The 25,818-nt window shown below is 36.0% G+C and overlaps 1 protein-coding gene across 1 annotated transcript in view; it reads right to left on the bottom strand.

Annotated features, from left to right (window-relative positions):
- Nucleotides 1-303: 303 nt before the first annotated feature.
- The window catches only part of INTU (inturned planar cell polarity protein), a 71,819-nt gene continuing 46,304 nt past the window's right edge, over nt 304-25,818 (bottom strand). Inside the window, exons 9-16 of the mRNA XM_060147435.1 lie at nt 22,546-22,599; nt 15,855-15,917; nt 14,803-15,024; nt 13,717-14,172; nt 12,603-12,700; nt 8,633-8,822; nt 5,740-5,897; nt 304-3,251 (exon numbers count right to left, since the gene is read on the bottom strand). Coding sequence (XP_060003418.1) covers nt 3,140-3,251; nt 5,740-5,897; nt 8,633-8,822; nt 12,603-12,700; nt 13,717-14,172; nt 14,803-15,024; nt 15,855-15,917; nt 22,546-22,599 — 1,353 coding nt within the window. The 3' untranslated portion in view covers nt 304-3,139. The remainder of the gene's footprint in view (nt 3,252-5,739; nt 5,898-8,632; nt 8,823-12,602; nt 12,701-13,716; nt 14,173-14,802; nt 15,025-15,854; nt 15,918-22,545; nt 22,600-25,818) is intronic.

The raw sequence follows: 25,818 nt of genomic DNA, 5'->3' as shown, positions 1-25,818 counted from the left end.
TCAACATAGTTACTTATTTGTGTTACTTGTGGTCTACCTCCCCCACGGGAACATAAGCTCTATGGGGGTAGGGATTTTTAGCTGTTTTGTTCACTGCTGTATCTCTGGCATCCAGAACAGTGCTTGGTACAGAGCAGAAATGTAATAAATGTTTGTAGGGTAGGATGAACGGACAAAAAGGCAACACAACTGCAAACAAACCTCTAAACCATCTTTATTAAAAACTATCAATATAGTATAAAAATATCTTCAATTATATAGAATATAGAAGTATAACTCTACAAAATTAAATTATTTCCACACAGTTTAGTATACAGATTAAAGTTTTAGTAACATTCAATAATATATTTTAAAATATCCAAAGTATAAGTCATCGTTTTAGAAGTGTTTAGTGCAGAATACTTTTTCTTAGCTTTCCAAAATTTTGTACAGTAGAAGGTATGATTTAGCTGACTCCATGGTTTTCAACCAATGGATATTTAATAATAATAATAATAAATGGTGGTGGTAGTAGTAGTAGTAGTAGCAGCTAACACTTTTATAGCACATAGCATATGTCAGGCACTATTTAGAGGGAAATCACACAGACAACACATGATTATTCACAATATTATTTTCAAGAATGTTCAAAGTGGACAAACCTAGTAAATTGATTTCATAGCCTTTCCCATTTGTATTAGAAATATAAAAAAGCAGGCACTGCAAATTTACTATCTTGCCAGCATGCATCACCATCAAGGGTCCCTTGGCACAAATAAGAAACATTCTCTTCTCTAACCTGACCAAAAGAAACAAAGAGTGATAAAGAAAGAGAAAGGGGTTAGAAGCTAAAATGTAATTTTGTGGGGCTAAAAAATATGTGATGGTGGTAAGACAGCACTTGACTTTTTTTTTTTTTTTTAAATGCTGGTTATATAGGCTTTTGCATTAGAGTCTTTGGTAAAAAAGAACTTTTGCAGGATGCTAATAAACTCCAACTTAAGAATGCTTCTATATCTGCTAAAATATTCTTTGTCCCTCTTTATTTAATAAAATGGCAGATAGGCACTTCTTGTCTAATAATCAGACTGATCTGATTATGTGTGTTCAGATGTGAGTCTGAACATATATGGAAAAATGGGCAGCTAAGTTAACTTATAATGCTTATTTTGATATCCATTTAGAGATAAAAGCCAAGATAATGTTTAGTTTTATTTCTTAAAAATGTAATGTCTCTGCAACATGGTCATTACAGAGCATATCTACAATGTTGCAAATGACTTTGCCCTTATTACCATCAGTAGTCTGCTTTGTCTTTTTATTTCAGTTATTAAATGGTGGTCTCATGATTCTTTGACACCAGGAAAGCAGTTCAACAAACCAAAATTTCATTAAATGAAACAAAAAGTTCCTGATGGTAAAATCCCAAGTCTTAGTTCAGTCTGTTTGAAAATCTGAGGTGATCAATAGCTGCATTTATAAATAATTCCCAGTATTAAAAATAGCTCATGCTGTTTTGGAGGACATATCAAGAAATTTAAGACATTTACTAAATACTTTTAAATAATACCTCAGTACCTATATATGTACACAAGCAGTCCTAAGACAGTAGTAAAGAGTCTATCTACCATTTGACCAATATTATAATCTTAAGGGGGAGGATATTGCAAGCCATTTTCTACATTTCAAGAACCAAAGTTTCTTTCCCTGTTTTGAATGCCAAAATTAAGGCCCACAAGTCACTAATGGGACAAGTATAGTGGTTTGCATCTTAAATGACTGGGTGAAAATCTCTTAAACTCATGACAGAGGAATAATAGTGTTTCTTCTAAGACCAAATGTTTCAAATGGTGCATTCACTACATTTTGCAGTTAATTCAGAGTAAGCTGGAGGTCTCACGTTTGAGGTAGGGGAAAGGCAAGGGACTGGCTTTAGATGTGCCGACATAATTTGCCTTCCAAAGTTAAGTCCTGAAGGATAAAGAACCCAGTATTTTAAAGTCTTGGGGGCATCTGAGACTTCAATAGAATCCATTGGGTAAATGTCAATTAAGAATTGTCATGTTCTTCCTTTCTTTCAATCCACCAAATTCTGACAGCCAATGAAAATTCTCATCTTAGTACTTTTCTTTCTCTACTCAAAGTCAAGTAAACTATTGTTCATTAAAATGTCCCCCTTTGGGAAAACCCAATACATAATGATCCATACTTGTAAGGCAAAAATTTGTATTGAACAAAAAAAGTCGCCATAGAATTTCTTTAATCAGCTTTTTCAGTGTTTTCAACATGATTAGGTTTTTAAAAAAGGTTTACATACAACTTTCCCAAAATTCATGAACTTGCATAAAATGTGTGTGTATACCTGAATATATTTCAACAAAGAGAAAAACAATGAAAGTTTATGGACAAATAGTTTAAAAAAATATATCCTAGTCAAAATAGAATTGACCTGGAAGAGTAAAGAAAATCAAATAAATAAAAAAAGTTTAATTTTCAATCCTCTCTTCCCCCACTGTGAGGTATCTACTAAAACACCTAAACTAAAGAAAAGTATCTGATCTAAGAAGGAATCAGTACTTGGACATTACAAATTTAGGTACCAAACAATAGGCAAGAGGGAAAAAATTGCACATTTTATACTTAAGAGGGTCTTTAGACACCTCAAAGCAATCATTTCATTTGTACATGAAAACTGTGAGCTCACAGAGGTACAACAACTTGCTCATGGTCACAGCACTAATCAGTTACAGAACCTGGTCACCTCCTCCCAATTTCATGATTGTTTCGCCAGATATCAATATTAGTCTTAAGAAAAATATACAACGAATTGGGTATTTTTCCCAGATAAACATTCCTATATTAATTTTACATAAAACACATCACAGTATTTCAAACTAGTAAATAAATTAATGGTATATACCAAAATGGAAATAAGTTAACAATCCCTTCTTCATATTTTGATCAAGTATCTTCTTCAAAAGTCTCACAAAAAGATTTAGTGCATCAAATCCAGCAGCATATCATCTCAGTCTTTAACAATCTTATGTTCAGTATTGAACAGAGGAAAGAAGTTAAACCTTATCTCTTTGTGAATGGATTTCAGCAGTTCTAACACTACCTTATGGTCTGTGCAGTGCTGCTGTACAACAAGAAAACACAGCTACAAGGTTAATCCAAAGAACAATTTAAAAGCCATTTCAATGGCAATTTCTGTGACTGAGTCATGAAAACAGACGTAAAGTTCTTGAAGTCTGGGATGAAGAAAGAGCCTCCTGTAGAGGAAAAGAACACACTCATTTCAGAAATTCCAAAAACAAAGGAAAAAGACTCCAACTCTTCAATTTATTTTACTTAATTTTTTTGTTTCTGAAAGAATAAGTAGTAAATTCAAAACCACTAATCTAAATCTACAGTAGGGGGAAATGCAGCTAGATTTATTATAAAATAAATAATATATGCCTTAGGTCAATTATGTTTATTTTTCCAGAGTGTAAAAAGCCTATTTTATCAATATGTATAATCATGTCCCTCAGTTTTAAAGTATTAAATGTAGTCATTATTATTACAATACAGCCAATGGTATACCATCATTCTAAGTACAATAGTTACTAGACATTGAATTGGGTTTAACATTGAAACTTTGATTGTCTTAAAGAGTTAAAATTTTAGTCTATTTAATCAATACTAATGTATACAAATCAAGCCATTTAAATCAGGTGTAGTTCTGCGTGACTGCCTTAAATTTCTCTATTCTACATAGATCAGCAACGTCATAATTCAACACCTATTGATTTTTTTCAATTCCAATTGTGAATGTAGTTAAGGCTCCACTGTACACCTGCATGTGTGCCTAACTGGTCTTCTTATCTCTGTTCTCTCCTGTGTCCACACTGTTTTCATATGCTGTTCCCAGCTTGATCTTCCAATAGCACAGCTCTGATCACACTACACTGAGTTTTGATCATGCTGATGCTCCCAAGCTTGGTTGGTTACACATCAGAATCTCAAGTGAGCTTACTAAACATACAGAGTCCCACTCCCATAGATTATGGTTCAGTAGGTCTGGGGTGGGGTGCAGGCATCTCTGATTTTAATAAGTGACTCAGGTGATTATAAATCCCGTGGACCAGCACATGGGAATTACTGCTTTGGATAACCTTTGTAAAGCGTTTGTCATACAGCTTAGTACTATATGATAGGTGTCCAGTAACATTAGTCCCACCTTACTCTGTGCTCATTCCTCCACCAATTCTCTACTGCAACTCAAAGAACTGTCAGTGGCTCAATATTTCCCTCAAAATTCAATTCCTTAGTCAGGAATTGAAAGCTCTCTGCAGTGGTCCTAACTTAGCTTTCCAGCTTGATCTTTCACTTCATCTTTGCATATGCTATTCCCCTGCCATTCTAGCAAACCAGTCTACTCACTGCCATGCCTTATGATTTCCCTTGTTTGGATCTTTATTCATCCCATCCTTTTCCTAGGATGCTCTATCCAAAGCCAATTCATTTTCTAAAGCAGATCAATGGAACCTCTAAGGCTTTCTTTATAATCTCAGCTTAGATTTGCCCCCTTCCTCAGAATTCCCAGAGAGTTTGGTTGTATTACCTCATTTATTATACATAGCCAGTATCTTTCTATCTCCATAGAATATGCATCCATATATACATAGGTATTTAAGCATGTTTCATATTTCTTCTGCTAGATGTAAGAGCATCAGATGCAATGACTGTGTTTAGCTTTGCGTTTGCCAGTCCACCTACCCACCACCACATTTTGCCAAGCACAGCTCCATTTACTAAATCCTTACATATTTATCAAGTGACTGTGTGCCAGGTGCTGTTGCAGGTGCCAGTGGTGGACAAGACAGATCAATTCCTGACCTCATAAAGCGGACATTCTAGTGAGGGGGAGAAAGATCATAAACAAACAAGAAAATTAAGAATAAAGCGGTGATAGAGAATAACCACGTAGCCACTTTAATGTGGGCAAGAGATCATGGCTTGTCTCTTTAACAGGGGATGGCATGCTAGCACTGGTCTGAATATCCAGGAGCCAGATATGCAAAGGTGAAGAAGTAGACCATCCCCCATCCAATGTAACTGTGCACAGCGGACGGAGGAAGAGAGTGACAGGAGGTGGAAACAGACAGGTGGGCAGGGGCCAGGGAGGGCAGGGTCTTGTAGTTAGTTGGGGGTAGGAGAAGGAGAGGGGAAGAGAAGAGGGAAAGAAAGGAGGAGAGAGGGAAGAAAGGAAGTAGGGACAGGGGCTTCTCTGGTGGCGCAGTGGTTGGGAGTCCGCCTGTCGATGCAGGGGACACGGGTTCATGCCCCGGTCCAGGAAGATCCCACATGCCGTGGAGCGGCTGGGCCCGTGAGCCATGGCCGCTGAGCCCGTGAGTCCAGAGCCTGTGTTCCGCAACGGGAGAGGCCACAACAGTGAGAGGCCCGCGTACCGCAAAAAAAAAAAAAAAAAAAAAAGAAGTAGGGACAGAGAGAAGGAAATAGCAGTGAAAGTGTGGACTCATTACCTTTTAGTGTATGACTAATACAATTTTGTAAGATAACTGAATAAGTTTTCTTCTTTTTTTTGGTAACAGAAAAAGAGTTGGGAGTAATTTAAAGGAGATACTTAGGAAATAAAGTAAAATTCTAAAATACATTAAAATATTATAGTTAGATTAATAATTCCATGCCTATATCTGAACATGTTTATCTCCATTACCACTTTTCTGTCACTTTTTAATATTTTTTTCCACTTACCCTACTACCCAGTAAGCCATAACTGGTGGTGTTTTTCTCTGATCAGTCCAGTTTTCAGGTGAGCATTCAAACAATACACCATGTTCTTTCACAGGGTTAAGAGAAGACACTGAATTTGTAGAACCTGAATGATCTCCACCATTTAGTGCTTTCTTCTTCTGTAAATTAATAGGTATTATTAATATTAACTGGTATTAATAATGTTACTTTAAAACATTTTATATATAGATTTGAATTGGTTGATCATAATACTTTAAGTGCCTGCAATGACATTCTTCTCTTTACCTGCAGGAAAATTTCTATTCTTCCTCATACTTACTTTATTATTATTTTTTATACATTTATTTATTTGTTTATTTATTTATTTTTGGCTGCGTTGGGTCTTCGTTGCTGCACGCGGCGAGCGGGGGCTACTCTTTGTTGCGGTGCGCGGGTTTCTCATTGCTGTGGCTTCTCTTGTTGCAGAGCACGGGCTCCAGGCGCACGGGCTTCAGTAGTTGTGGTGCACAGGCTCAGTAGTTATGGCTCGCAGGCTCCAGAGCACAGGCTCAGTAGTTGTGGCGCACGGGCTTTGCTGCTCCGCGGCATATGGGATCTTCTGGGACCAGGGCTCGAACCTGTGTTCCCTGCACTGGCAGACCAATTCTTAACCACTGTGCCACCAGGGAAGTCCCCTCATACTTACTTGAAACACCATCTCCTAAAAGAGACTTCACGGATAAAGTCTCTCTTGACTCTCCAAGGGAACATTTTGTTCATAGCCCTACCTTATTAGTAGTTACACTATATTATATCAGCAGTTTATAGGTTTGTTTTTCCCAGTACATTAAAATCTCTTTTCCAGGGCAGACAAAATATGCTATTCATCTTTGTATTCTTTGAAAGCAGCTGTGCTTGGTACACAGTAGGTGCTTAATGAACAGATTACTAATGAGTTACTAAATGAATAGATGATTTTGTAATATACTTAAAACACATATACTTAAAGCAGTATTGTCTCTTCCTCTAAAGCATACTCTAAATTTCCCACTGATCAAATCATTAGCAAACCAGTGACTCATTTGGAATATAAAGACTTTTTGTAAAGCTCAGGCCAAAACAGTGGAGTGATCCTTGATTCTGCTCTTTCTCTCAAAATACTTATTTAAGACATCAGCAAATCCTTTTGGCTCATCCTCCAAAATATATTCAAGATCCAGAGGCCACTGACTTCTTGCTTTGAGAGTTTCCACAGCTCCTAACTGGTCCCTGCCTCCACCCTCTCTATCCTACAAGCTCGTTCACAGTAGCATGAGTGATCCTTTCAAAGCTAAGGATCATGTCCCTGCTCTGCTCAGAACTGCCCAAGAACCTCCCATCTTGTTCCAAACAAAGCCCAGACTCCCTAATCTATTGGGCCATGCATGACCTGGCCCTGCTACCTTTGCCATCTCAACTCCTACCAGTCTTCTCCCTACTCAGCCCATTACAGGGCTCTCTCAGCCACCCTACCTCTGTGGCTTTGTACTTGCTGTTCCTTCTGCCTGGAAGCTGTGCCTCCACATCTGCCACATGGCTTGGTCCCTCACTTTAGTCAGGGCTCTGTTCAAATATTACTTGACATGATCAGAGGCATCTTCCAAAATAGTTACCCCCACCTCTCAACCTTACTCTGTTTTATTATTCCTCTTGAAACTTACCCTACCTGATACATTACACTGCTTGCTAATTCATTAGCCTCCCGTGTTAGAATACAGGCTTCATGAGGAAAGAGACTTTGTTTTGTTCACTGCTGTATCCCCAGCATCTTGAGTAGTATCTGGTGTGTAGTAGGTACCTCAATATTTAAATAATATGGGGAAGCCTAATTTATATTACCAAATATTACTAAATAAGTTAATGAAATAAACCTTATAGAATCTATCAATATGTTAAACAGGAAAGGAGGAGCCTAAGAATGCAAAGCACATAGAGATATATAGTCAAACATAACATTTTGTTGAATACCAATTTCTGATAGCTCGAAGAAGAAATCCTGTAAGACAAAGAATTTTACTGCTGAATGAGTCCTAAGAGATGATATAATTCAGCTCTCTCACTTTATAGCTGAGAAAATAGGAAGAGTTAATAAGGCTCAGTCCAGGATTCCTTACTCCCAGCCCAATGTTCTTCTACCTTTAAGCCTAAATTCTTCACAAATTTAGCATCCTTAGTACACGTATTGCTATGTGCATTACAATCATTCTTCACGGAGGTTTTTTTTTTTTCTTTTTGGGCAGTATGATGTTTGACCAGTCACAAATAAACTTCTGCATGTTTATCCTTTTCAAGAAATCAATACTTATCTTTCCCTGCTATTAAAACTATCTAATTGATATTTTAATTGTATACAACATTACTACTTATCCAGAGGTACAATATTAAATGAAGCTTCATCCTGGATTGAAAAGCAAGCAAGCAAGCAACCAACCAACCAAGTGGCTGAAACATAACAGTATTGCACCTACTGCTATACTTTATTCCATTTTGTTCCAAAATACCTTATCCTGCTGGTTGAATACTTAAAGAATTAGCAGTTACCAAGTGGTAGAGATAACTGTCCGAGAAATGGTTGGGTCAAATATGGGAGGCAAGTTTACATTACAAACTATGTTCTACTTTGCTACAGAAAACACACAGGTCCACCGTTTCCTGAAATAGTAATCTGGGACATCAAACTCAGAATTATGAAACAAAGTTTTAAAGTTAAGTACAGTGAATATAATCCTTTGGCATTCAAGGTAGATGGAATGACTGTTAAAAAAAATTAATGAAAATAGTCATTGCTGGACATATTGATTAAAGAGTTTTAGAGAGAATATTTAGAAGTCTGGAAATAAACTGGCAGAAAATTATATTTATAGCAGTGCCCTACCTCTTCAACCAGTGTCTGTTGGAAAACTGCACGAATGGAGAGACAACACTGATGGAAATTTTTTATCAGCTGAGGATGGATAGAGCCACTTAGCTGTGCCACCTCTTCGTGGGTAGGAGTAATAAAGATCCCTTGCACTGTTTCTAAAGCGACATAGTGGAAAAGTGTGTTCTCAGGACCAGATGTCAATCTTGAAAAGAAAAAAAAAAGATATTAGAAGTAAACTTAAAAATGTTGCTTCATTTTGAATGCTGTAGACATCTAATAAGCTTTTAACTACAATAGAATATTAGGAGTGTAATTAGGGAAGGGAAACTAGGCCAAACATTGAATTCCTTCTTCCTCCTTATCTGAAATACAGGCTACGGTTATTGTCAATTCCCTTAATGGAGGCAAACACTACATGTTATGCAAGGATAAATAAACACCAATTCGTTTGCAAGTAACTTAATCATCCCTTTGCTAAACAACCCAAACTGGCTAAACTCCTCTTTTTCCATGGTTGGTAATGAATAACTCAGCCCATGTCTGGGCCAGATATCTACAAGCCATAAACAAGGTATGTCTAGCGTGGACCACAAATAAAAATACCTTCCAATAAACTAAGCTTTTCAGTTAGTAGCATTAAAGTCTCTTCCCACGATAGTCAAACTGATGATCCTGAAGAAAAATAAAATTATTAGTACCAACTGCAAAGCTGAGTTAATATTCTAGAATACCATGGCAATTGCTAGAAGTATTCTACTACTTATCATTACAGTCTTCCTTCTCTTCTATGTTCTCTTACTATTTTCACTTCTCCATTCTTCTTCTCCATCCTTTCTTCCCCTACTGAGATCTCAGACAGGCCAGCAGAACCTATAAATACTGCTTATTTCTACCAGCAGTAAGAAGAGCTAAAGAGCAACAATAACGGCAACAGTGAAATAATGGCAATAGTTATCATATACTGAATGTCTTCTATGTTCCAGGGTAGATGCTTTAAAATACCTTAGACTTAATTCTCATAATGACCCTGTAAGATATTAAACATTACTATCCTCATTGCAACCGTGAGGAAATCACTGTTCAGAGGACTTGGATTAACTTGTTTGAGGTCACATAGCTAAGTGTCAGAGCTTAACTGACTCTGTTCCACTATACCTTGCTTTTTCCTGATTGGCAATCTTTAAATATATGGACAGCAATTCCCCAGCTGCATCTCACTCAGGCTGCTCTATTCTCATTCTAATGTCTATTAAAAAAAATCATTTAGTTGATTTTTCTTCCAGCCATAGCACAGAGGCAAAGCAAAGGCATATTTTAGCTCTTAGCCTAAATACTGCCTCAATCATCCATGATAACCAAATTCCTGTTAAACTGTTACTTAGGCAGCAAGATCAGAATAACTTTTGATCACTAACTAATGCTCTTGGTTCTCTTTAGAGACCAGGGATAGGCAGGGAAGGAGGTCATCTACAAATTTTTCTCATACTTTTCCATAGGGTGTTTGGCTCATTAATACTGGTGGCGGATATTTTTTCAATCAAGTAAAAAATAATCAAAATGAAAAAAATTATAATTATTCAAAAAGGAAAATAATTTAAAACATACATTTTAATCCTGAGGTCACCAAATTCAAGAAAAGGTATAGAACAGAAATGATTCTTAATAAGAATCATTAATTCTTAATAGGAATCATTAATTAATAAGATTCCTATTTAGGGAAGTTTAGAATTAACATTTGTGTTAACTTCTTTAATTTTCTCTGAAAACAACCCCATGACAAAATGAGTAGGTCTAGTGCTTGAAAACCATAAATCAACTCAGTGTATATTAACTCACTCAGTGTATAAACCAAAAGTTTAAAAATCATCAAACAAGCAATTACTCACTGGGAAGACAAATTTTGTTCATTTTTGTTCAAAAAAATGTAGATTAAATCAGATTAGTTCTTCAGAAAGGTCACTCCTACAGCAGAGAATGGATTCAGGGTAGGCTGGGAGTTGGGAGCCCATTGCAATACAACCAGGTGAGAGAATAGGAGCTTGATCTAGGGTAGGATCATTAGGGGTTGAATCCATGCAGAATGGATAGGATTTGGTTACTGAATGAAATGTTTTCTGTATATGATTGTTTTTAGTATGTTATATATTTTTATTTTACAAAAACAAGTACAAATTAGGATAATATATTACACACTGGTTTATATCACACTTTTAAAATTAACTACATAGTTTGAAGATCTTTCCATGTTAATAGAGAGAATAAATATGTATCTGTAGCATCCTTTTAAATAGGAGAGCCTATGATTTACATCACATATTACTTTATGCTTAATTTAACATAATTACACATTTATGTTAAGTTATAATATAAACTTAAGTTATAAAGTTGGAAAAAGAGTTTCTTTTTACTAGAGATAAAGCCCAAATAACACACATACATATTTAAAAAATAAGATATGGAGGTAATAAAAATTCAGAGCAGTAGTTTTTGTTAAATGGAAGACTAGGGTTTGTGGAAGGTATTTCAGGCTTCCAACAAAGGTTTGATTTAGATTTCCTTGATTAAAAAACATTTTTAACTATTAGAAAATTAAACATCATATTGGAAGGCATTAAATTCCAAATTTTAACACATTATATCAATATTTCCAGAGTATTATTTTATGTAGACAAATTACCTTGATTTTGCCCTGACTTCAGGAAAAAGGCTTTTCCTGACAACTCTGTGAGATATGTATTTGAACTTATTATAAAATGTTTCAACGATCAAGAAGGCGGTAGCTCTGAACTTCTTTTTTTTAATGGGAATTCTATTTGTATATGTCTACTTGTTCAAATAAAAGTGTGCAATTGAGGGAATGCCCTGGTGGTCCAGTGGTTAGGACTCTGCGCTTCACTGCTGAGGGTGCGGGTTCAATCCCTGGTTAAAGAACTAAGATCCCACAAGCTGCGTGGTACGGCCAAAAAAAAAAAAAAAGTGTGCAATTGACTTTTCTACACAAGTTGATACCATGCATGACATCGTAATTAAATAGCAGATGAAGCTCAGGAAGACCAGCTTGTCACCACATAACAGTGCTCTTGTTCTTGCCCAACAAGAAGTAAATATGTAACATTTCATATTTTAATAGTTAAGCTGTTAAACATTCTCCTCTCACTTAGTTCCTTTTACACCAGAATTCCCTACTTACTGTAAATTTGAGGTTTTACCTATTTTCTAAAGAGGGTGTCACAGGCTCAGTTCTCTGGCCCCAGACTCTGATCAGGAGATATGCAGGGAGGAAGTTTATCAGGGAGGATGCTTGGAAACAACACCTGTGGGGGTAAGACTGAAGGACTGAGCAATGGGAGAAGTTGAACCATGCCGCAGTTGAGACAGACGTCTCAACAGATACCACTGGGAACGCTGAAGCTTGGATGGCCTTTTAGAGTTGTCCTGAATTTAAGTGGGGGCCAAGCCTTTGTACTTACTTATCTATTAGTCATTATATGTAGGCTACTCCTAGAGAGAGGTTGTAACCTTGGCGGAGTCAGTAAACTTCCAAATAGGACAAGGCCAGGGGAGGGACTCAGCCATGCATGAGCCATTAGCAGCCGTGACTCTCAAGCACTGGGAATGAGTATCCGGGGCTAAGGACTATCTGCAAAAACACAGCATCCACCAGAGTCTAAAAATAGTAAACTCTAATGTTAAAACTAGACACACAAAAGGGAGGTTACCTGTGGAAGAGACATAAATGGGAACTTTCATATTTTGAAGTATTACTTTGTATGCTTTTTATTTCTTATGAGTATGTTTCCTATATGTATAATGAAAGATATTAAAGAAATAGCATAGCTATTACCTTTCATATGTAAGAGATATCATAATTACATTTGTTGAATAAAATCTCTATATATTATGGAATAGCACTTTTTCATTGCAACATTTCCTCGAAGACATAGAGTTAAGTGAAAAAGAATAAAACAAGGAAGTTTCTTACTTCATTGTGTTATATATATCCAATTCTTTTTCTGAAAGGTCCTTTTTCAGGTTCCCCGAATGAAATGGATTTGGAAGAGTAGACTTCTTTTTAGTGACCTAAAAATATTATTAAGTAGATCTGTTTATATCTAAGAATGGAATCAAACAGGAGAAATGACGTAAAACTAAAAATCCTTCTAAGAGAACTACTTACTATTTTGCAATGTTTCTTTTAAATATTTTTGATGCCAACTTGTACTTCTTGGGTTATCCTATGCTAACAGTGACCCGAGAGCCATGTCATGGGAAGACATGACAGTTCTCCCTGTAAACCTTCTACTGGAGCCATAACGGAGCTATCACCAAATTTTGTTACAATTTATATGTATGCACACTTGTCCCCCTCTCTAGACTCTGCACTCCTCAAAGGCAAGAGCTGCGTCTTACTCATCTTTTTATCTCCTTTGTGTAGCATAGCCCTTGGCACATAGTAGATGCTCCATCAATATTTGTTAAATGGCTGAATCTTAAGAGATTAATTCAGTTTCTTTTAGGAGTTGTTCAGGGCTCTTTAAGTCTATCCAAATCCTATCTTATCCTCCTCCTGTATTTCCTACCAATTTCACAGACTTGGATAATGAGTACCACCACTGTGAGTACTTCCTAAATATACCCACTTAGGGCTCCAAGAGTGCTCTATTGTTTGGAATTAGGAGATCGAATCTATCTATCTATCTACCTATCTATCTAATTTTTAAAGTTTCTGATTCTTTTGTTTCTACTGAACACTTTCTAGCTATTTAATTAGATCAGCCACCAAATGCCCCACAAGTAGGATGTTTTCTGTTACCACTGTGAATAGAAAAGAAAGAGTTGAACATGGAAAGCGGGATTAAAGAGTTTCCCTACTTATAATTACTGTCAAGTAGATGTCCTAGCTGTCAAGGGGCTAATGTTTTATTACTTGACATTTTCTTCTTTCTTTGGTCCTAAATCGTTGGTTTGCCAACAGTGACTAAAACCACTAGTACAAATGAAGAAGTATCTGCCATTAAAAATTCTCTTGCAGTTATAAGTAAGGACTGGAGAGACAGCTTAGCTCCCAGAACGTACACACTTGAATGAACACACACCTTAAGCAAGGCCCCACTTTCTTCTGAACCATCAGAACCCTGAGATGCTGTAGTGTGGGGACTCAGGCCAACACCTTCTCCACCTTCACAACCACTGTCAGATCCTCCACTTCTGGATGGACTGGGCTTACGTGTCTTTAGGGAATAGTCACCAAAAAGAACTCTTCTGCATGTTGGAGAGGTTGCTACTTTGGAAGTACCTTGTAGCCTACTGAGGATAGGTGAGGTTGTTAAATTATCTAATTTTTCATGTGATCCAGCAAGAAACCAGTCAGCACAAGACAAACAGGGGGTTGCAGAAGAGGCTAGCCGTTCATTTATGCGGGAATCTACCCCTTCCAGCTGGTGAAGAGTTGTTTTGACCTGATCCACATATATACAGTCCGGTCCAGGATTCCCAACAGCTTTGGATGCACAGCCTCCAGCTTCTAATAGTACACACAACATATAATGTCTCTATAAGAAAACAAATTAATATAGGTTTAGCTACATGAAAATATTTGTATGTAACATGCATGTATATATTTATGAATACTAAACAGATATGGGCATGTGGCATAATCGTGTGATGATTATTGAAAAATCCTCCCTCCCCTTCTTAGTTATCCTCAATGCTTCTTGATCACCCGTGAAAACAAATCTCACATTGCCTTATCCTGATATACCATCAACTGCCACTTTTGGCACACGGAATTCCCTAAGGTAGCTTTCAAAGAGGCTCAATAATTGGTAGTCCTTTCATTTACAATCACATATTTATTCTGTTTCTGGTTCTATATTCTTTTCATGTCTCTCTCTATTTCCCAAAACAAACTAGAAGATAAAACCTCTGTTTTTATAGAAATGGGAACAAAAGATCTTAAGAACCTGCTAAAATCTTATCTTGAGTTTCATTAATATTTCTCTATGAGTATTAAATGGATACAAAAGAGAAGAAATAAGGGCACATAACATTTTGTTTGAATACTACTATTTGACATGCTTATAATTTTAAACTATCATTTTTGTTTGTGTATTTATTTAGTCTGTAAATGGCAAAAAAAAAAAAAAAAAAAAAACCCCGAAGAAAAACTAAGGTAAACTTACCAAGCCAACAATTAGCAAAAAATACCTCCCTTCAGGTTCCTGAAAGACTTCAGTGTTTGAGTCTGCAGAAGGTTGGAGGTGATGTCGAGGAAATACTTCTCTCCATATTACCAACTGACCAATTCTTTGTTTTGCTGCTAAAGGCAGTAGGCAATAGTGGCGACAGTATACAGCAATATCAATAAGATCATCCTTAGGCAAATGACTGCATATCAAATAACCCTTGAATTTAACCACAGAGAATAAAAGTCAACTAGTGACATAAAGCAATAATCCTATAATACAGTTCTAAAAGTTTTATAGGTATTTCTTCAGTTGGCTTAAAATATTCCAGTTTCAAATGGAATAAATGAAGACATAGTAAAAATAGGTGTTTTTTTCAACTAGACATCAAGTATTTGGGATAACTTAAGTCTATAATAGGTACACTTTAGCATAAAGCAAGATAACCTCTAAGTAGCACTAGCCTGAGAATTTGGCAAAATTACCAAAGCACTGAATTCTGAAGATGAAAAGTGGAGAAGCAGGAGTCAAGGTGGGGAGAGACTTACTTTTCACTGCTTACAGTTCTGTATTGTTTGATTCTTCTTTAGATATGTTTTATATTGTGCTTAAAAACCTTTTTTAAAAATTAAAATACTTAAATTCATTTGATGTTTAACTTGCTTTACATGCAAGTCAACTACTTAATGTTAGAAAATTTACCAGAAAGATGCATAGTTACTTTCTGAAGATAAGGAAAAAAACCACATGATTGCAAAAGGAAATCAACAAAGCAGTATTGCTCTTCTCTCGTATACACTTGGTTCTTTGAGTACTGTTTCTCTCTTACACATTTGTAAATGCTTTAAAATATAATGAAACCAGAAATATTTATTGTATTTGTAAATATGTAGGTACAAGTCTTGTTTTAAGATCTAATTTTATGGTACCTACATTCACAGAAAAAGAGATAACTGTATTTTTCATGTTTGTAACAATTTGAGAAAATTTACTTTCGGTCTGTTCATATAGCAGTATGACATATATAAAAATTTCAAGCTTCAACTTACCTTGTAAAATAGAGAAGAGCCCAAAATTGTATATAGCCGTCTCATGTCATAGTAATCCTCAGACTGGGGGAAAAACCACAGTGGATTTATATATATATAAAATTTTATATATATGTAAATATATGTATTTATATATTTTTTATGATTTTTAAAAATCCTAGTTAAGGTACAACAGTTAAAATGGAAATTACATTCTTAAGTAACTTATCTCTTCTTCTTTTGGTATTTATTTATTTATTATGGAAGTATAGTTGATTTACAGTGTTTCAGTTGTACAGCAAGGTGATTCAGTTACACACACACACACACACACACACACACACACACACCTTCTTTTTCAGATTCTTTTCCTTTATAGGTTATTACAAGATATTGAATATAGTTCCCTGAACAGCAGGCCTTGTAGTAACTGAAGTTTTCATAGTGCCTTCTTTAGAAATCAATATACTAGGCTATTGGGGTGAGACATAAGGTGCCTATATATTTATTTTTGACTGAGAACAATCTTATTTTTGATTCTTGTAAGATAATGTTGATTAGAGACATCTAAGAGTAGAACATAAGATTTGTTACCCCAAGAGGGATTGAAAGAAATCTACCAAGACAAAATGCTTCTACTGGACATCACCTAAACTATCCAATATTACCATATACTATTTTTGATAGTACAAATTGGTACAACCTATTTGGGAGCAACTGAGCAGTACGTAAAGAAAAAAAAATTAAATACACATACTCTTTGAGTAATTCCTCTTTTAGAAATCCACAGAAATACTTGAATAAGAGATTCAAGATGTTTGTATAAAAAGTTAAGAGTAGAATTTTTAATATGCAAAAACTGGAGAGAAAGTTCAACAATGGAAAATGGTTAAGGAAATAAGGTTATGTTCACATCACAGAATATCATACATCTGTTTAAAAAAATAAGGTTGATCTATATGAGCAAGCACAAAAGGTTTTAGAATACATTGTTCAGCAAAGAATGCAAGCTGTGGAACAAAGTATTCATTATGATCTAAGTCTTGTTAAAAACAGCACCCTCAATTATATACATGTATGTATATACATATGTGTTGGTTTGTATGGCAGTATGTATGTGTATAGAGAAGGGTCTGGAAGAATATATTCCAGACTGTAAGAACAGTTGTAACTGGGGATGGAACTGGGGGAGAGGGATGAGGAGGGAGGACATTTGTTTTTAATAGTCATGCTTGCATTTATTTTTAACCAATATGCATGCATTACTTTTGTACGTTGAAAAAAAACCCCAAAACACAACGAAACCTAAGGAAAACTGAAAACGGGAAAAAAATCTAAATATCCCTCAGTTGGGGAATGGATAAACACTGTGATATCATCATACAATGGAATACTATCAGCAATAAAAAGCACTGAACTACTGATATAGACAACATGAATGAATCTCAAATGCATTATGCTAAGTGAAAGAAATCAGGCCCACCGTTTTTCATTTGTTTTGACTGCCTTTTTGTCCTCATATTTAAGAACAAGGTATTAAGTTCACTGGAAGCTTTTTGAGGGTCTGGAAGCTCTGACTGGCTTCACCATAGGTAAGCTTTTAAAAACTTTTATTTTATGCATGCGGTCCAAGAGGATTTCAGGTGAGATACATTCCCTTAAGCAATCAACTGGATGTTCTTAGGTCATGGTAGTAAATGTGATTGGGGAAACAGCTGTGAATACCATTCTTTCTGTGCCCCAGAAATGTCACCCTTCTCTGGAATGCGATTAACTGGGTGTTCAGTAATATTAAAAAAGCATGAAATAGAAATTAATTAATTAAAAATTGTTTTATTTTAATTAAAATTTTGATCATGGTAAAATACACATAATATAAAATTTACCATCTTAATCTTTTTTTTTTTTTTTTGCGGTCCGCGGGCCTCTCACTGTTGTGGCCTCTCCCGTTGCAGAGCACAGGCTCCGGACGCGCAGGCTCAGCGGCCATGGCTCACGGGCCCAGCCGCTCCGCGGCATGTGGGATCTTCCCGGACCGGGGCACGAACCCGTGTCCCCTGCATCGGCAGGCGTACTCTCAACCACCGCACCACCAGGGAAGCCCATCTTAATCATTTTTAAGTGTACAGCTCAGTAGTGTTATGTACATTCACACTGTTGGGCAGCCAAATCTCCAGAACACCGTATCCATTAAACAACTCTCCATCCACCCCCCTCCCACCCCCCCAACCCGCCCCCCTCCACCCCGCCGCCTTCCTGCAGCCCTTGGCATCCACTCTTTTACTTTCTGTCTTTATGAGTTTGACTACTTTAGGCATCTCCTGTGGGTGGAATTGTGCACTACTTTGTCTTTTTTTTTTTTTAAGATTTATTTATTATTTATTTTTGGCTGCGTCAGGTCTTACTTGTGGCACACGGAATCTTTCTTGAGGTATGCGGGATCTTTCATTGCAGCGTGCGGGCTCTTCATTGTGGTGTGCGGGCTTCTCTCTAGCTGTGGCTCTTCTCTAGCTGTGGTGCACAGGCTCCAGGACACGTGGGCTCTACAGTTTGAGGCACACAGGCTCTCTAGTTGAGGCGCGTGAGCTCAGTAGTTGTGGCATGTGGGCTTAGTTGTCCCGTGGCATGTGGGATCTTAGTTCCCTGCCCAGGGATCGAACCTGTGTCTCCTGAATTGCAAGGCAGATTCTTTACCACTGGACCACCAAGGAAGTCCCTACTTTGTCTTTTCATGATGGGCTTGGTTCACCTAGTGTGGTATCTGTCCTCTGGGTTCATCCACGTTGAGGCCTATGTCAGAATTTACTTCCTTTTTGGGGCTGAGTCATGTTCCATTGTATGTATTTTCCATGGATTTGTCTATTTGTTTGTTCATTCATCTGTTGGTGGACACAGGTTGCTTTTTCCTTTTGGCTGTTGCGAATGATGCTGCTGTGAATGTGGGTGTGCAAATATCTCTTCAAGATTGTGCTTTTAATTCTTTTGAGTATATGAAATTGCTGGGTCATGTGGCAGTTCTGGTTTTGATTTTTTGGGGGGCCACCATGCTGTTTTCTATAGCATTTGCACTGTTTTGCGTTCCCACCAACAGTGCATGGGGGTTCCAATTTTTCTACATCCTCGCCAATACTTCATGTTTCTGGGGTGTTTGTTTTTAATGGTAGCCATCCCAATGGGTGTGGGCAAGCTGTTTTATGTGTATAGTTTTGGACCCTGCTTTTTCCTTAGAAAATGATCTTGAACATTTTTTCATGTCAATAGACAGTTTTCTAAACATGATTTTAATGGATGTATTATTTAACAGATTCCATAATGTGGTATTTTAATTTGTTTCCAGTAATTTTTCAGGGTATAAATAGTGTTGTGCAGATAATTACTATGAATAAATTTTGTGTATATCCCTGATATCTTCCTTAGATAAGGTCCTGGAGGTTGAATTCCGAGATCAGAGGATATATATATATTTTATTTTATTAATTAATTAATTAATTTACTGGTACGTGGGCCTCTCACTGTTGTGGCCTCTCCCGTTGCAGAGCACAGGCTCCAGATGCGCAGGCTCAGCGGCCATGGCTCACGGGCCCAGCTGCTCTGCGGCATGTGGGATCTTCCCGGACCGGGGCATGAACCCGCGTCCCCTGCATCGGCGGGCGGACTCTCAACCACTGCGCCACCAGGGAAGCCCGAGGATATATATTTTTAACGTATTTTGCCAGATTGCTTTCCTGAAAGGTTGCATCAGTTTATATGCCTACTAGCAGTGTGAAAGCATCATCTATACTGAACATTATCAGACAAAATTACTTCAGTGTATGATCATAAATACAAGGTTACCAAGAATATATATCAACTGATAACAATGGTTAACTCTAAGAATTGGGCTGGTTTTGATGTATGAGTGGTCAAGCAAAATGCTAGATTTATGTTTGTTGTTTGTACTTTTCCCTAAAAATGTACTCATGTAATATTTGTATAAAAATACATATTTTAACTTCCTACTTAAAAAAAAGTCAGACCCAAAATATTATCTACCATATGATTCAACTTATATGACATTCCAGAAAAGGTAAAACCATGTGGACAGAAAACAGATCAGTGGTTGCCAGAGGCTGGGGCTAGGGAGAGGGACTGACTATAAAAGGGCACAGAAGAATGTACTGAATATAAATTATACCTTAATAATAATTTAAAACAACTAAAGAAAAGAACACAGAATTAAAATATAAGATTAAATCTTAAATCTAATTTCACAAAAAGTTTAGAATAATCCTTCTTTTTCTTTAAATTAAGGTAAAACTCACTGTGAATTATTCTGCAAATTCTGACAAATGTGTACAGCTGTGTGCCACCAAGATCAAGATATAGAACAGTTCCATCAATACCCCCTGCCAGTTTTCTTGCTGAATATTATTCCATTGCATGAATATACCACAATTTGTTTGTCTATTCACCTGTTGATAGACACCTGAGTTATTTGAATAGTCTCTGGCTATTAAAAATGAAGCTGTTATGAACATTTGTTTACAGGTCTTTGTACTGACATAGCTTTCATTTCTCTTGGGTAATTAGATAGGAATAGAAAGGCAGAATTATATGGTAGGTGTATGTTTAGGTTATTAAGAAACTGCCAAACTGTTTTCCAAAGTAAATGTATCATTTCACATTCTCAATTTATCAACTTTTTTCTTTTATGTACTGTGTCTTGACGTTGTATGCAAGGAATCCCAATAGATCGTTTTCTAGCCATAGTTAGTTCCACTGCTCATTAAAACGATGTTCCATAAAGGCAGGAATTAGAGTTTTAATTAAATCTATTGGACATAGGTTCCTAAAAACCCAGATATTTGCATATTTTAGATCTAAACTTCTCCTAATGATTAGTATTTAGCTAATTTTTTTCCATTAGTGAAAAAATTTATGACCTATGAAGAGTTCACCTTGCTTAAATTTCCACTATTTTTACAAACAAGATACCCTTCCATTTGCTCAGGATCTTAGCTAAGACTAAGCCACCCCTTAAGCTAATATTCTCTCCCTACATTTACCAGCAATCTGCTGAAGAATGATCCAGCCTCACGGCTTCTACTTCCTAACTTCCCGTTTACTTTTTAAAGACTTTTATTACTGAAAATTTTAGCATATACAAAAAAAGAATAGTATAATTAGTTCCTATGTGCCCATCATCACCCAGCTTAAACAGTGACCAGTACATAGCTAATCTTGTTTCATCTCTATCTCTCTCTCCTTCTTCCCTCTCCCTGGTGAATTATTTCAAAATCAATCCCAGATGTTATATCGTTTCATCTGTGAATACTTTAGAATGCATCTCTAAAACAGAAGGACTTGAAAAAAATACATAACCATAATATCATTACCACATCTAGAGAATTATTCCCACCTAATATCCAGTTAACACTGTTTTCATTTCCTTGATTGTCTCACAGATGTTTTAAAAATTTTTGCTTGCTTGAATCAGAATCCAAGTAAGGTCCATATACTGAAATTGGTTGATATGTTTCTTGAGTCTCTTATGACTGATAGGTCTCTCTCAGCTTCTCCTAACCCCACACCCACCCCCTCACCTTCTTCAACAAAGTTATTTGTTGAAGAAACCGTCCTGTTGTGTCTAGTCTGAATTTTGCTAACTGCAATCCCCCTCCCCCAAATGGGGTCATTTAACATGTCCCTCTTCCCCTGTATTTCCTGTAAACTGGTAGTTAGACCTGGAGGCGTGATCAGGTATATTTCATAGGTGGTTTGTGTGCTTCCATCAGGAACCACATACTATCTGGCTGACTTTCTTTTTGTGATAACAGCTACTGATGATCATTGCTTAGATCCTTTAACTTACTGAGGGGAATTGAAAAATGATGGTATTCCAATTCTGTCATTCTTTCTTGATATGTTAGGTAGACCACTTCCATAAAGAGAAACTCCCCCCCCCATCTCTATTTGGTAACCTTGAGGTATGGTTCAGATAGGAAAGGCAGATAAATGTTTGATTCTTTCTCCTTAATTACCAGTTTTCACAATAATGAATTAGTTCCTTAGCATCCTCCAAAGTTGACCAAGAACTTTCTTTTTTTCTTTAGTACCATTATGAACTCATGGACTTAGACATATCTGATGTGCTTCAATCCAATGCAGTTATTGTCCTTATAGATGCTCAAGAGGGAGCCTCCTGATTACTTGAACCCTAAATTAACCCTAGTACTTTTTGAAAGCTTCCTGGATGTCTGATATAACAAGATGTTGCCAGGCTTATCTTGTACACTGTCAGCCCTAAATCTGGAATCAGTCATTTCTCATAGGAGTCCTGGTTCCCTTTAGCGAGAAATATTATTTATACACCATGGCCTGGGTGATAGTGGTGCTCTAGTGGACAGAGCTAGGAAATATATCAATAGTTTTTTAAAAAGATTAAAAACCATACTGCCAGCCAATGTTACATGTGTATCCTTTCTCTCAAAGCCCGGTTCCAAACGGTAGTAATGTAAGTAATCATTACGTATACATTACATAACAAATATTTTTAACTGAACAGAAAATCTTAAGGCAAGCAAAATAGATTTTGTCCATTTCAATATAGAAACCTAATGTTATGTATTCCAAGATTATTACATGCCCCCTTGGAAAATACTTAGAATAATGATTGATTCACAAAAGAAGAAATCAACAATGAACCTTTCCTAAAATCCACTGCTTCTCTTACCAGTTCTGCAAAATCTGCAGCCTCCAAGTCACTCAATGCTGTGTCTAATTCCACCTATGTGAGAAAAGAATAACACAAACATTTAACTCATATTACTTACTTTTTAGTAATGACCATATAAAATTGCTTAATAATTACTTGAAGAATTGAATAAATATATCTCTCTCCTTTGTGTTATTTAAGAAATGTCCCCAAATGGAACATCTTGCTTTTAAGCTTTGCGATTACGAAAAAAAAAAAATTAATGTATTTTAACCTATAGGCATTTTTCAGTTAAATCTCAATTATTGCAAAATGGGCTTCACTCTGTACTCAATGCAAACTAATTTATGATGTTAAAAAGCTGCTTTACAGTTCTGTTAGAAAAATTTTTAACATTTTAAAAATCTTAAGAGGAAAAACAATCAATCTGAATGTAGCCAGTCTAGTATGAATTGTTTTAATTTTTCTATTTCCTATGTATTTTTCAACAGTTGGATTCTTGGAAAATCCAAGAATCCAACATTCTTCCCTGTCTCCCTCCTATGTTCTGTATAAAAAGGCTGTTCATCTTTATTCACGGATTAAATCATGAAGGCAAGTGTTCCCCTGGAATCTGGTACAGTTTAACCACCCTACAGAGTTATTAGAAAAATCTCTTACTTAGGATTTAGCTTTCGTTTCTATGGAATTTGCCTGAACTCTTTCATGTATTTGTCCCTCCCTGAAGCATTCAAAATTTAAAAACAGAATAAATTTAATCTGCAGTTTAATCTGTAATGCATATACATAAATTGGAAACTACTGACAATTGAAGCTTGTAGCATATACGGTATTTGTGAAAAATAATCCTTGTTTTGTTTTTTAAGGCCAAGGCACTTTCTGCAGGACTGTTTCACAAATGTGTCTTACTGAGACGACAAAAGCTGTGGAAACATTAGTCATGCCTTTCAATGCTTTTCATATGGTATGACTTATTACTCATTTGTGACCTACTTTTTTCTGCATCTAGCAAATACTTCATGTTCTCCTTTTTGTGGCTACAGTTTCCCTTGTGAAAGACTACAGAACAAAAAGAAAATTACCTACTTGTGATTTTCAATCTCAGAGACATTAATGTTTAACAGGTTGCTATTCCTGCTACTGAACTCTACAGGCTAATATACAAGGTTACTATAATTGCTTCTTCATATTCCTTAAGAGAAAAAGTAAAATATCTTTTCTCTTTATTATTCCAGTGTATCTTAGGAAAAATTATTTTTTTAAAAACCTGGCAAACAAACAAACAAAATAAGGAAGTTCTCTGGGAAAGAAAACAGAAATGTGACTTCATCATATACTAAACTCAGAACAAGCACATTTTTTTCCAAGTTAAAAACAACTATTTCCACCTAAAATTTACCAGGCACAAATTACCTTACACACACATATGTTTTTAACTAGATTTCTCAAGGCATAAAATTCCTTAATATTTTCCATTAGAATATATATAGTCAATAAACCCTACTATTTTTCACACAGTAAGAAATCTCAAAGGCAAAAGGAAAGTGTATGAGTTCTTTGAGTTTGCTGGTAAAGCAAAAACAAAAACTTTAAGGGTTATTATGTATTTTAAACTTTACATTCATCAGAGACTTTTAGATCACTTTATCAGAAGATATCTATCTCTTGGCAAAAATATTGTTCTTAATTCTCTTAACCAGAATACAAAATATAGAAAATGTCTAAGCTATATCCTCATTGTTTCCCGTGTATTAATTCCACCTACCCAACTAAACTGTGAGCATCCAGAGGACTTTTCTGGATTCCCAAAGCACAGCACAAATCTGAGTACCTGGCACAATGAAGGCTGATCTGCATACAGTAGTGTCCAACTCAACAAGGACAAAGACAACCAGAGCTTTGGTGAGATAAGCAACAGGTACGGTTTAAGTCAAAAGATTAAAAAATATATACAGTAGAATTCACACAGTGATTTCTCAGATTGATATTCTTTTAGGTTGAAATAAAAGCATACAGTCCTTTTAATCAAATATATGTCAAATTAAGGGGAAAAAACGCCAATAAAAAAGAAATCTGAATACAGAAGGTAGCCTTCATACGGAATTTATAAGACCAAAATAGGCTATATTTTAAATGTCTTAAACAAGAACTCTTAGAAGGAAAATAATATTTAATCTTAATATATCCAAAGTCTAAAGACTTTTCCCCTAAAAACATTAAGTACCTCTAATCTCACAGAAGAGACTATATATTTTGAGGGAAGAGATTTCTTTAGTGAAGAGATTCTGAGACAGGAGAAAGAACTTGGGCAAGACCAGACCGACAGGCCTCATGAGATGGCAACTCTGACTCGCGAAAAGCGGCCTTGTGTCTTTCAGAAGAAAAAGACCCCAGAATGGGCATGAGACAGACTGTGGAAACAGTGTCTTTCTATCTTAAACGTAAGGTTAACTAGTTAAATTCTGTCTATTTTGAACACTGTCTATTTTGTTTTCTTATGAAAACACTGATGGGAGTAGAATTATATATCTCATACTTTTAGTTTTATCTCATACTTTTTATTTTTTATATGATTTAGGAAAATGATAATCATTGGCCTGAGATACAAAATGCAACAGGGGGCAGTTGACAAAGGCAAGGACAAAAAAAGAATACAAGAAGGTAAAGTTTCCTTTAAATATGCTTTAACCCCTCAACTCCCTCCAAATAATCATTATATAAGAGTACTCTCACAGCTATAATTACAACTACAAAGTGCCAGGCATGGTTCTAAGCATTTTATGTGTGATAACTCATAACTTCTTTATGAAGTAGGTAGTATTGTTGTTCCCATTTTACAGATGAGGAAACTGAGCAAAGGGACTGCTATATCTGTTTAAATTATTATTAAACTTCAAAAGGCATTTGTTTGATCATATATTGTAGAATTCCATGAAGAGCAGAATCTTGAATTGGGATATTACAACAACATAACCTGGGTTTCTTCATGGGCAGGGAACTGCTATGGCATAGTGCCTCATTAATACTATTACAAATGCTGTGGCTAAATACATTATTGTTGATGAAAATGTCTGAAATGAGCTTTTCAATCATTCAACAGTAAAGTTATTTTGGATGTACAGAAATGACTGAAGTCACATTGATAATGCTTAACCACCATGAATCTTACCTTTAGTGATCTATCTCTGGCACAGGGCAAAAGCTAATTACAAATGTTCATGTAAACAAAGATTTTGCTATTATTAATTTGTTAGCCAGTCATTTCATCTACCTAACTTGATGACCCTGCAT

The sequence above is a fragment of the Lagenorhynchus albirostris genome, chromosome 4 (genome assembly GCF_949774975.1).
Source record: "Lagenorhynchus albirostris chromosome 4, mLagAlb1.1, whole genome shotgun sequence".
Lineage (NCBI taxonomy): Eukaryota > Metazoa > Chordata > Mammalia > Artiodactyla > Delphinidae > Lagenorhynchus > Lagenorhynchus albirostris.
The sequence above is the reverse complement of the archived record's forward strand: the minus strand, read 5'-3'. Positions and strand labels throughout refer to the sequence as shown.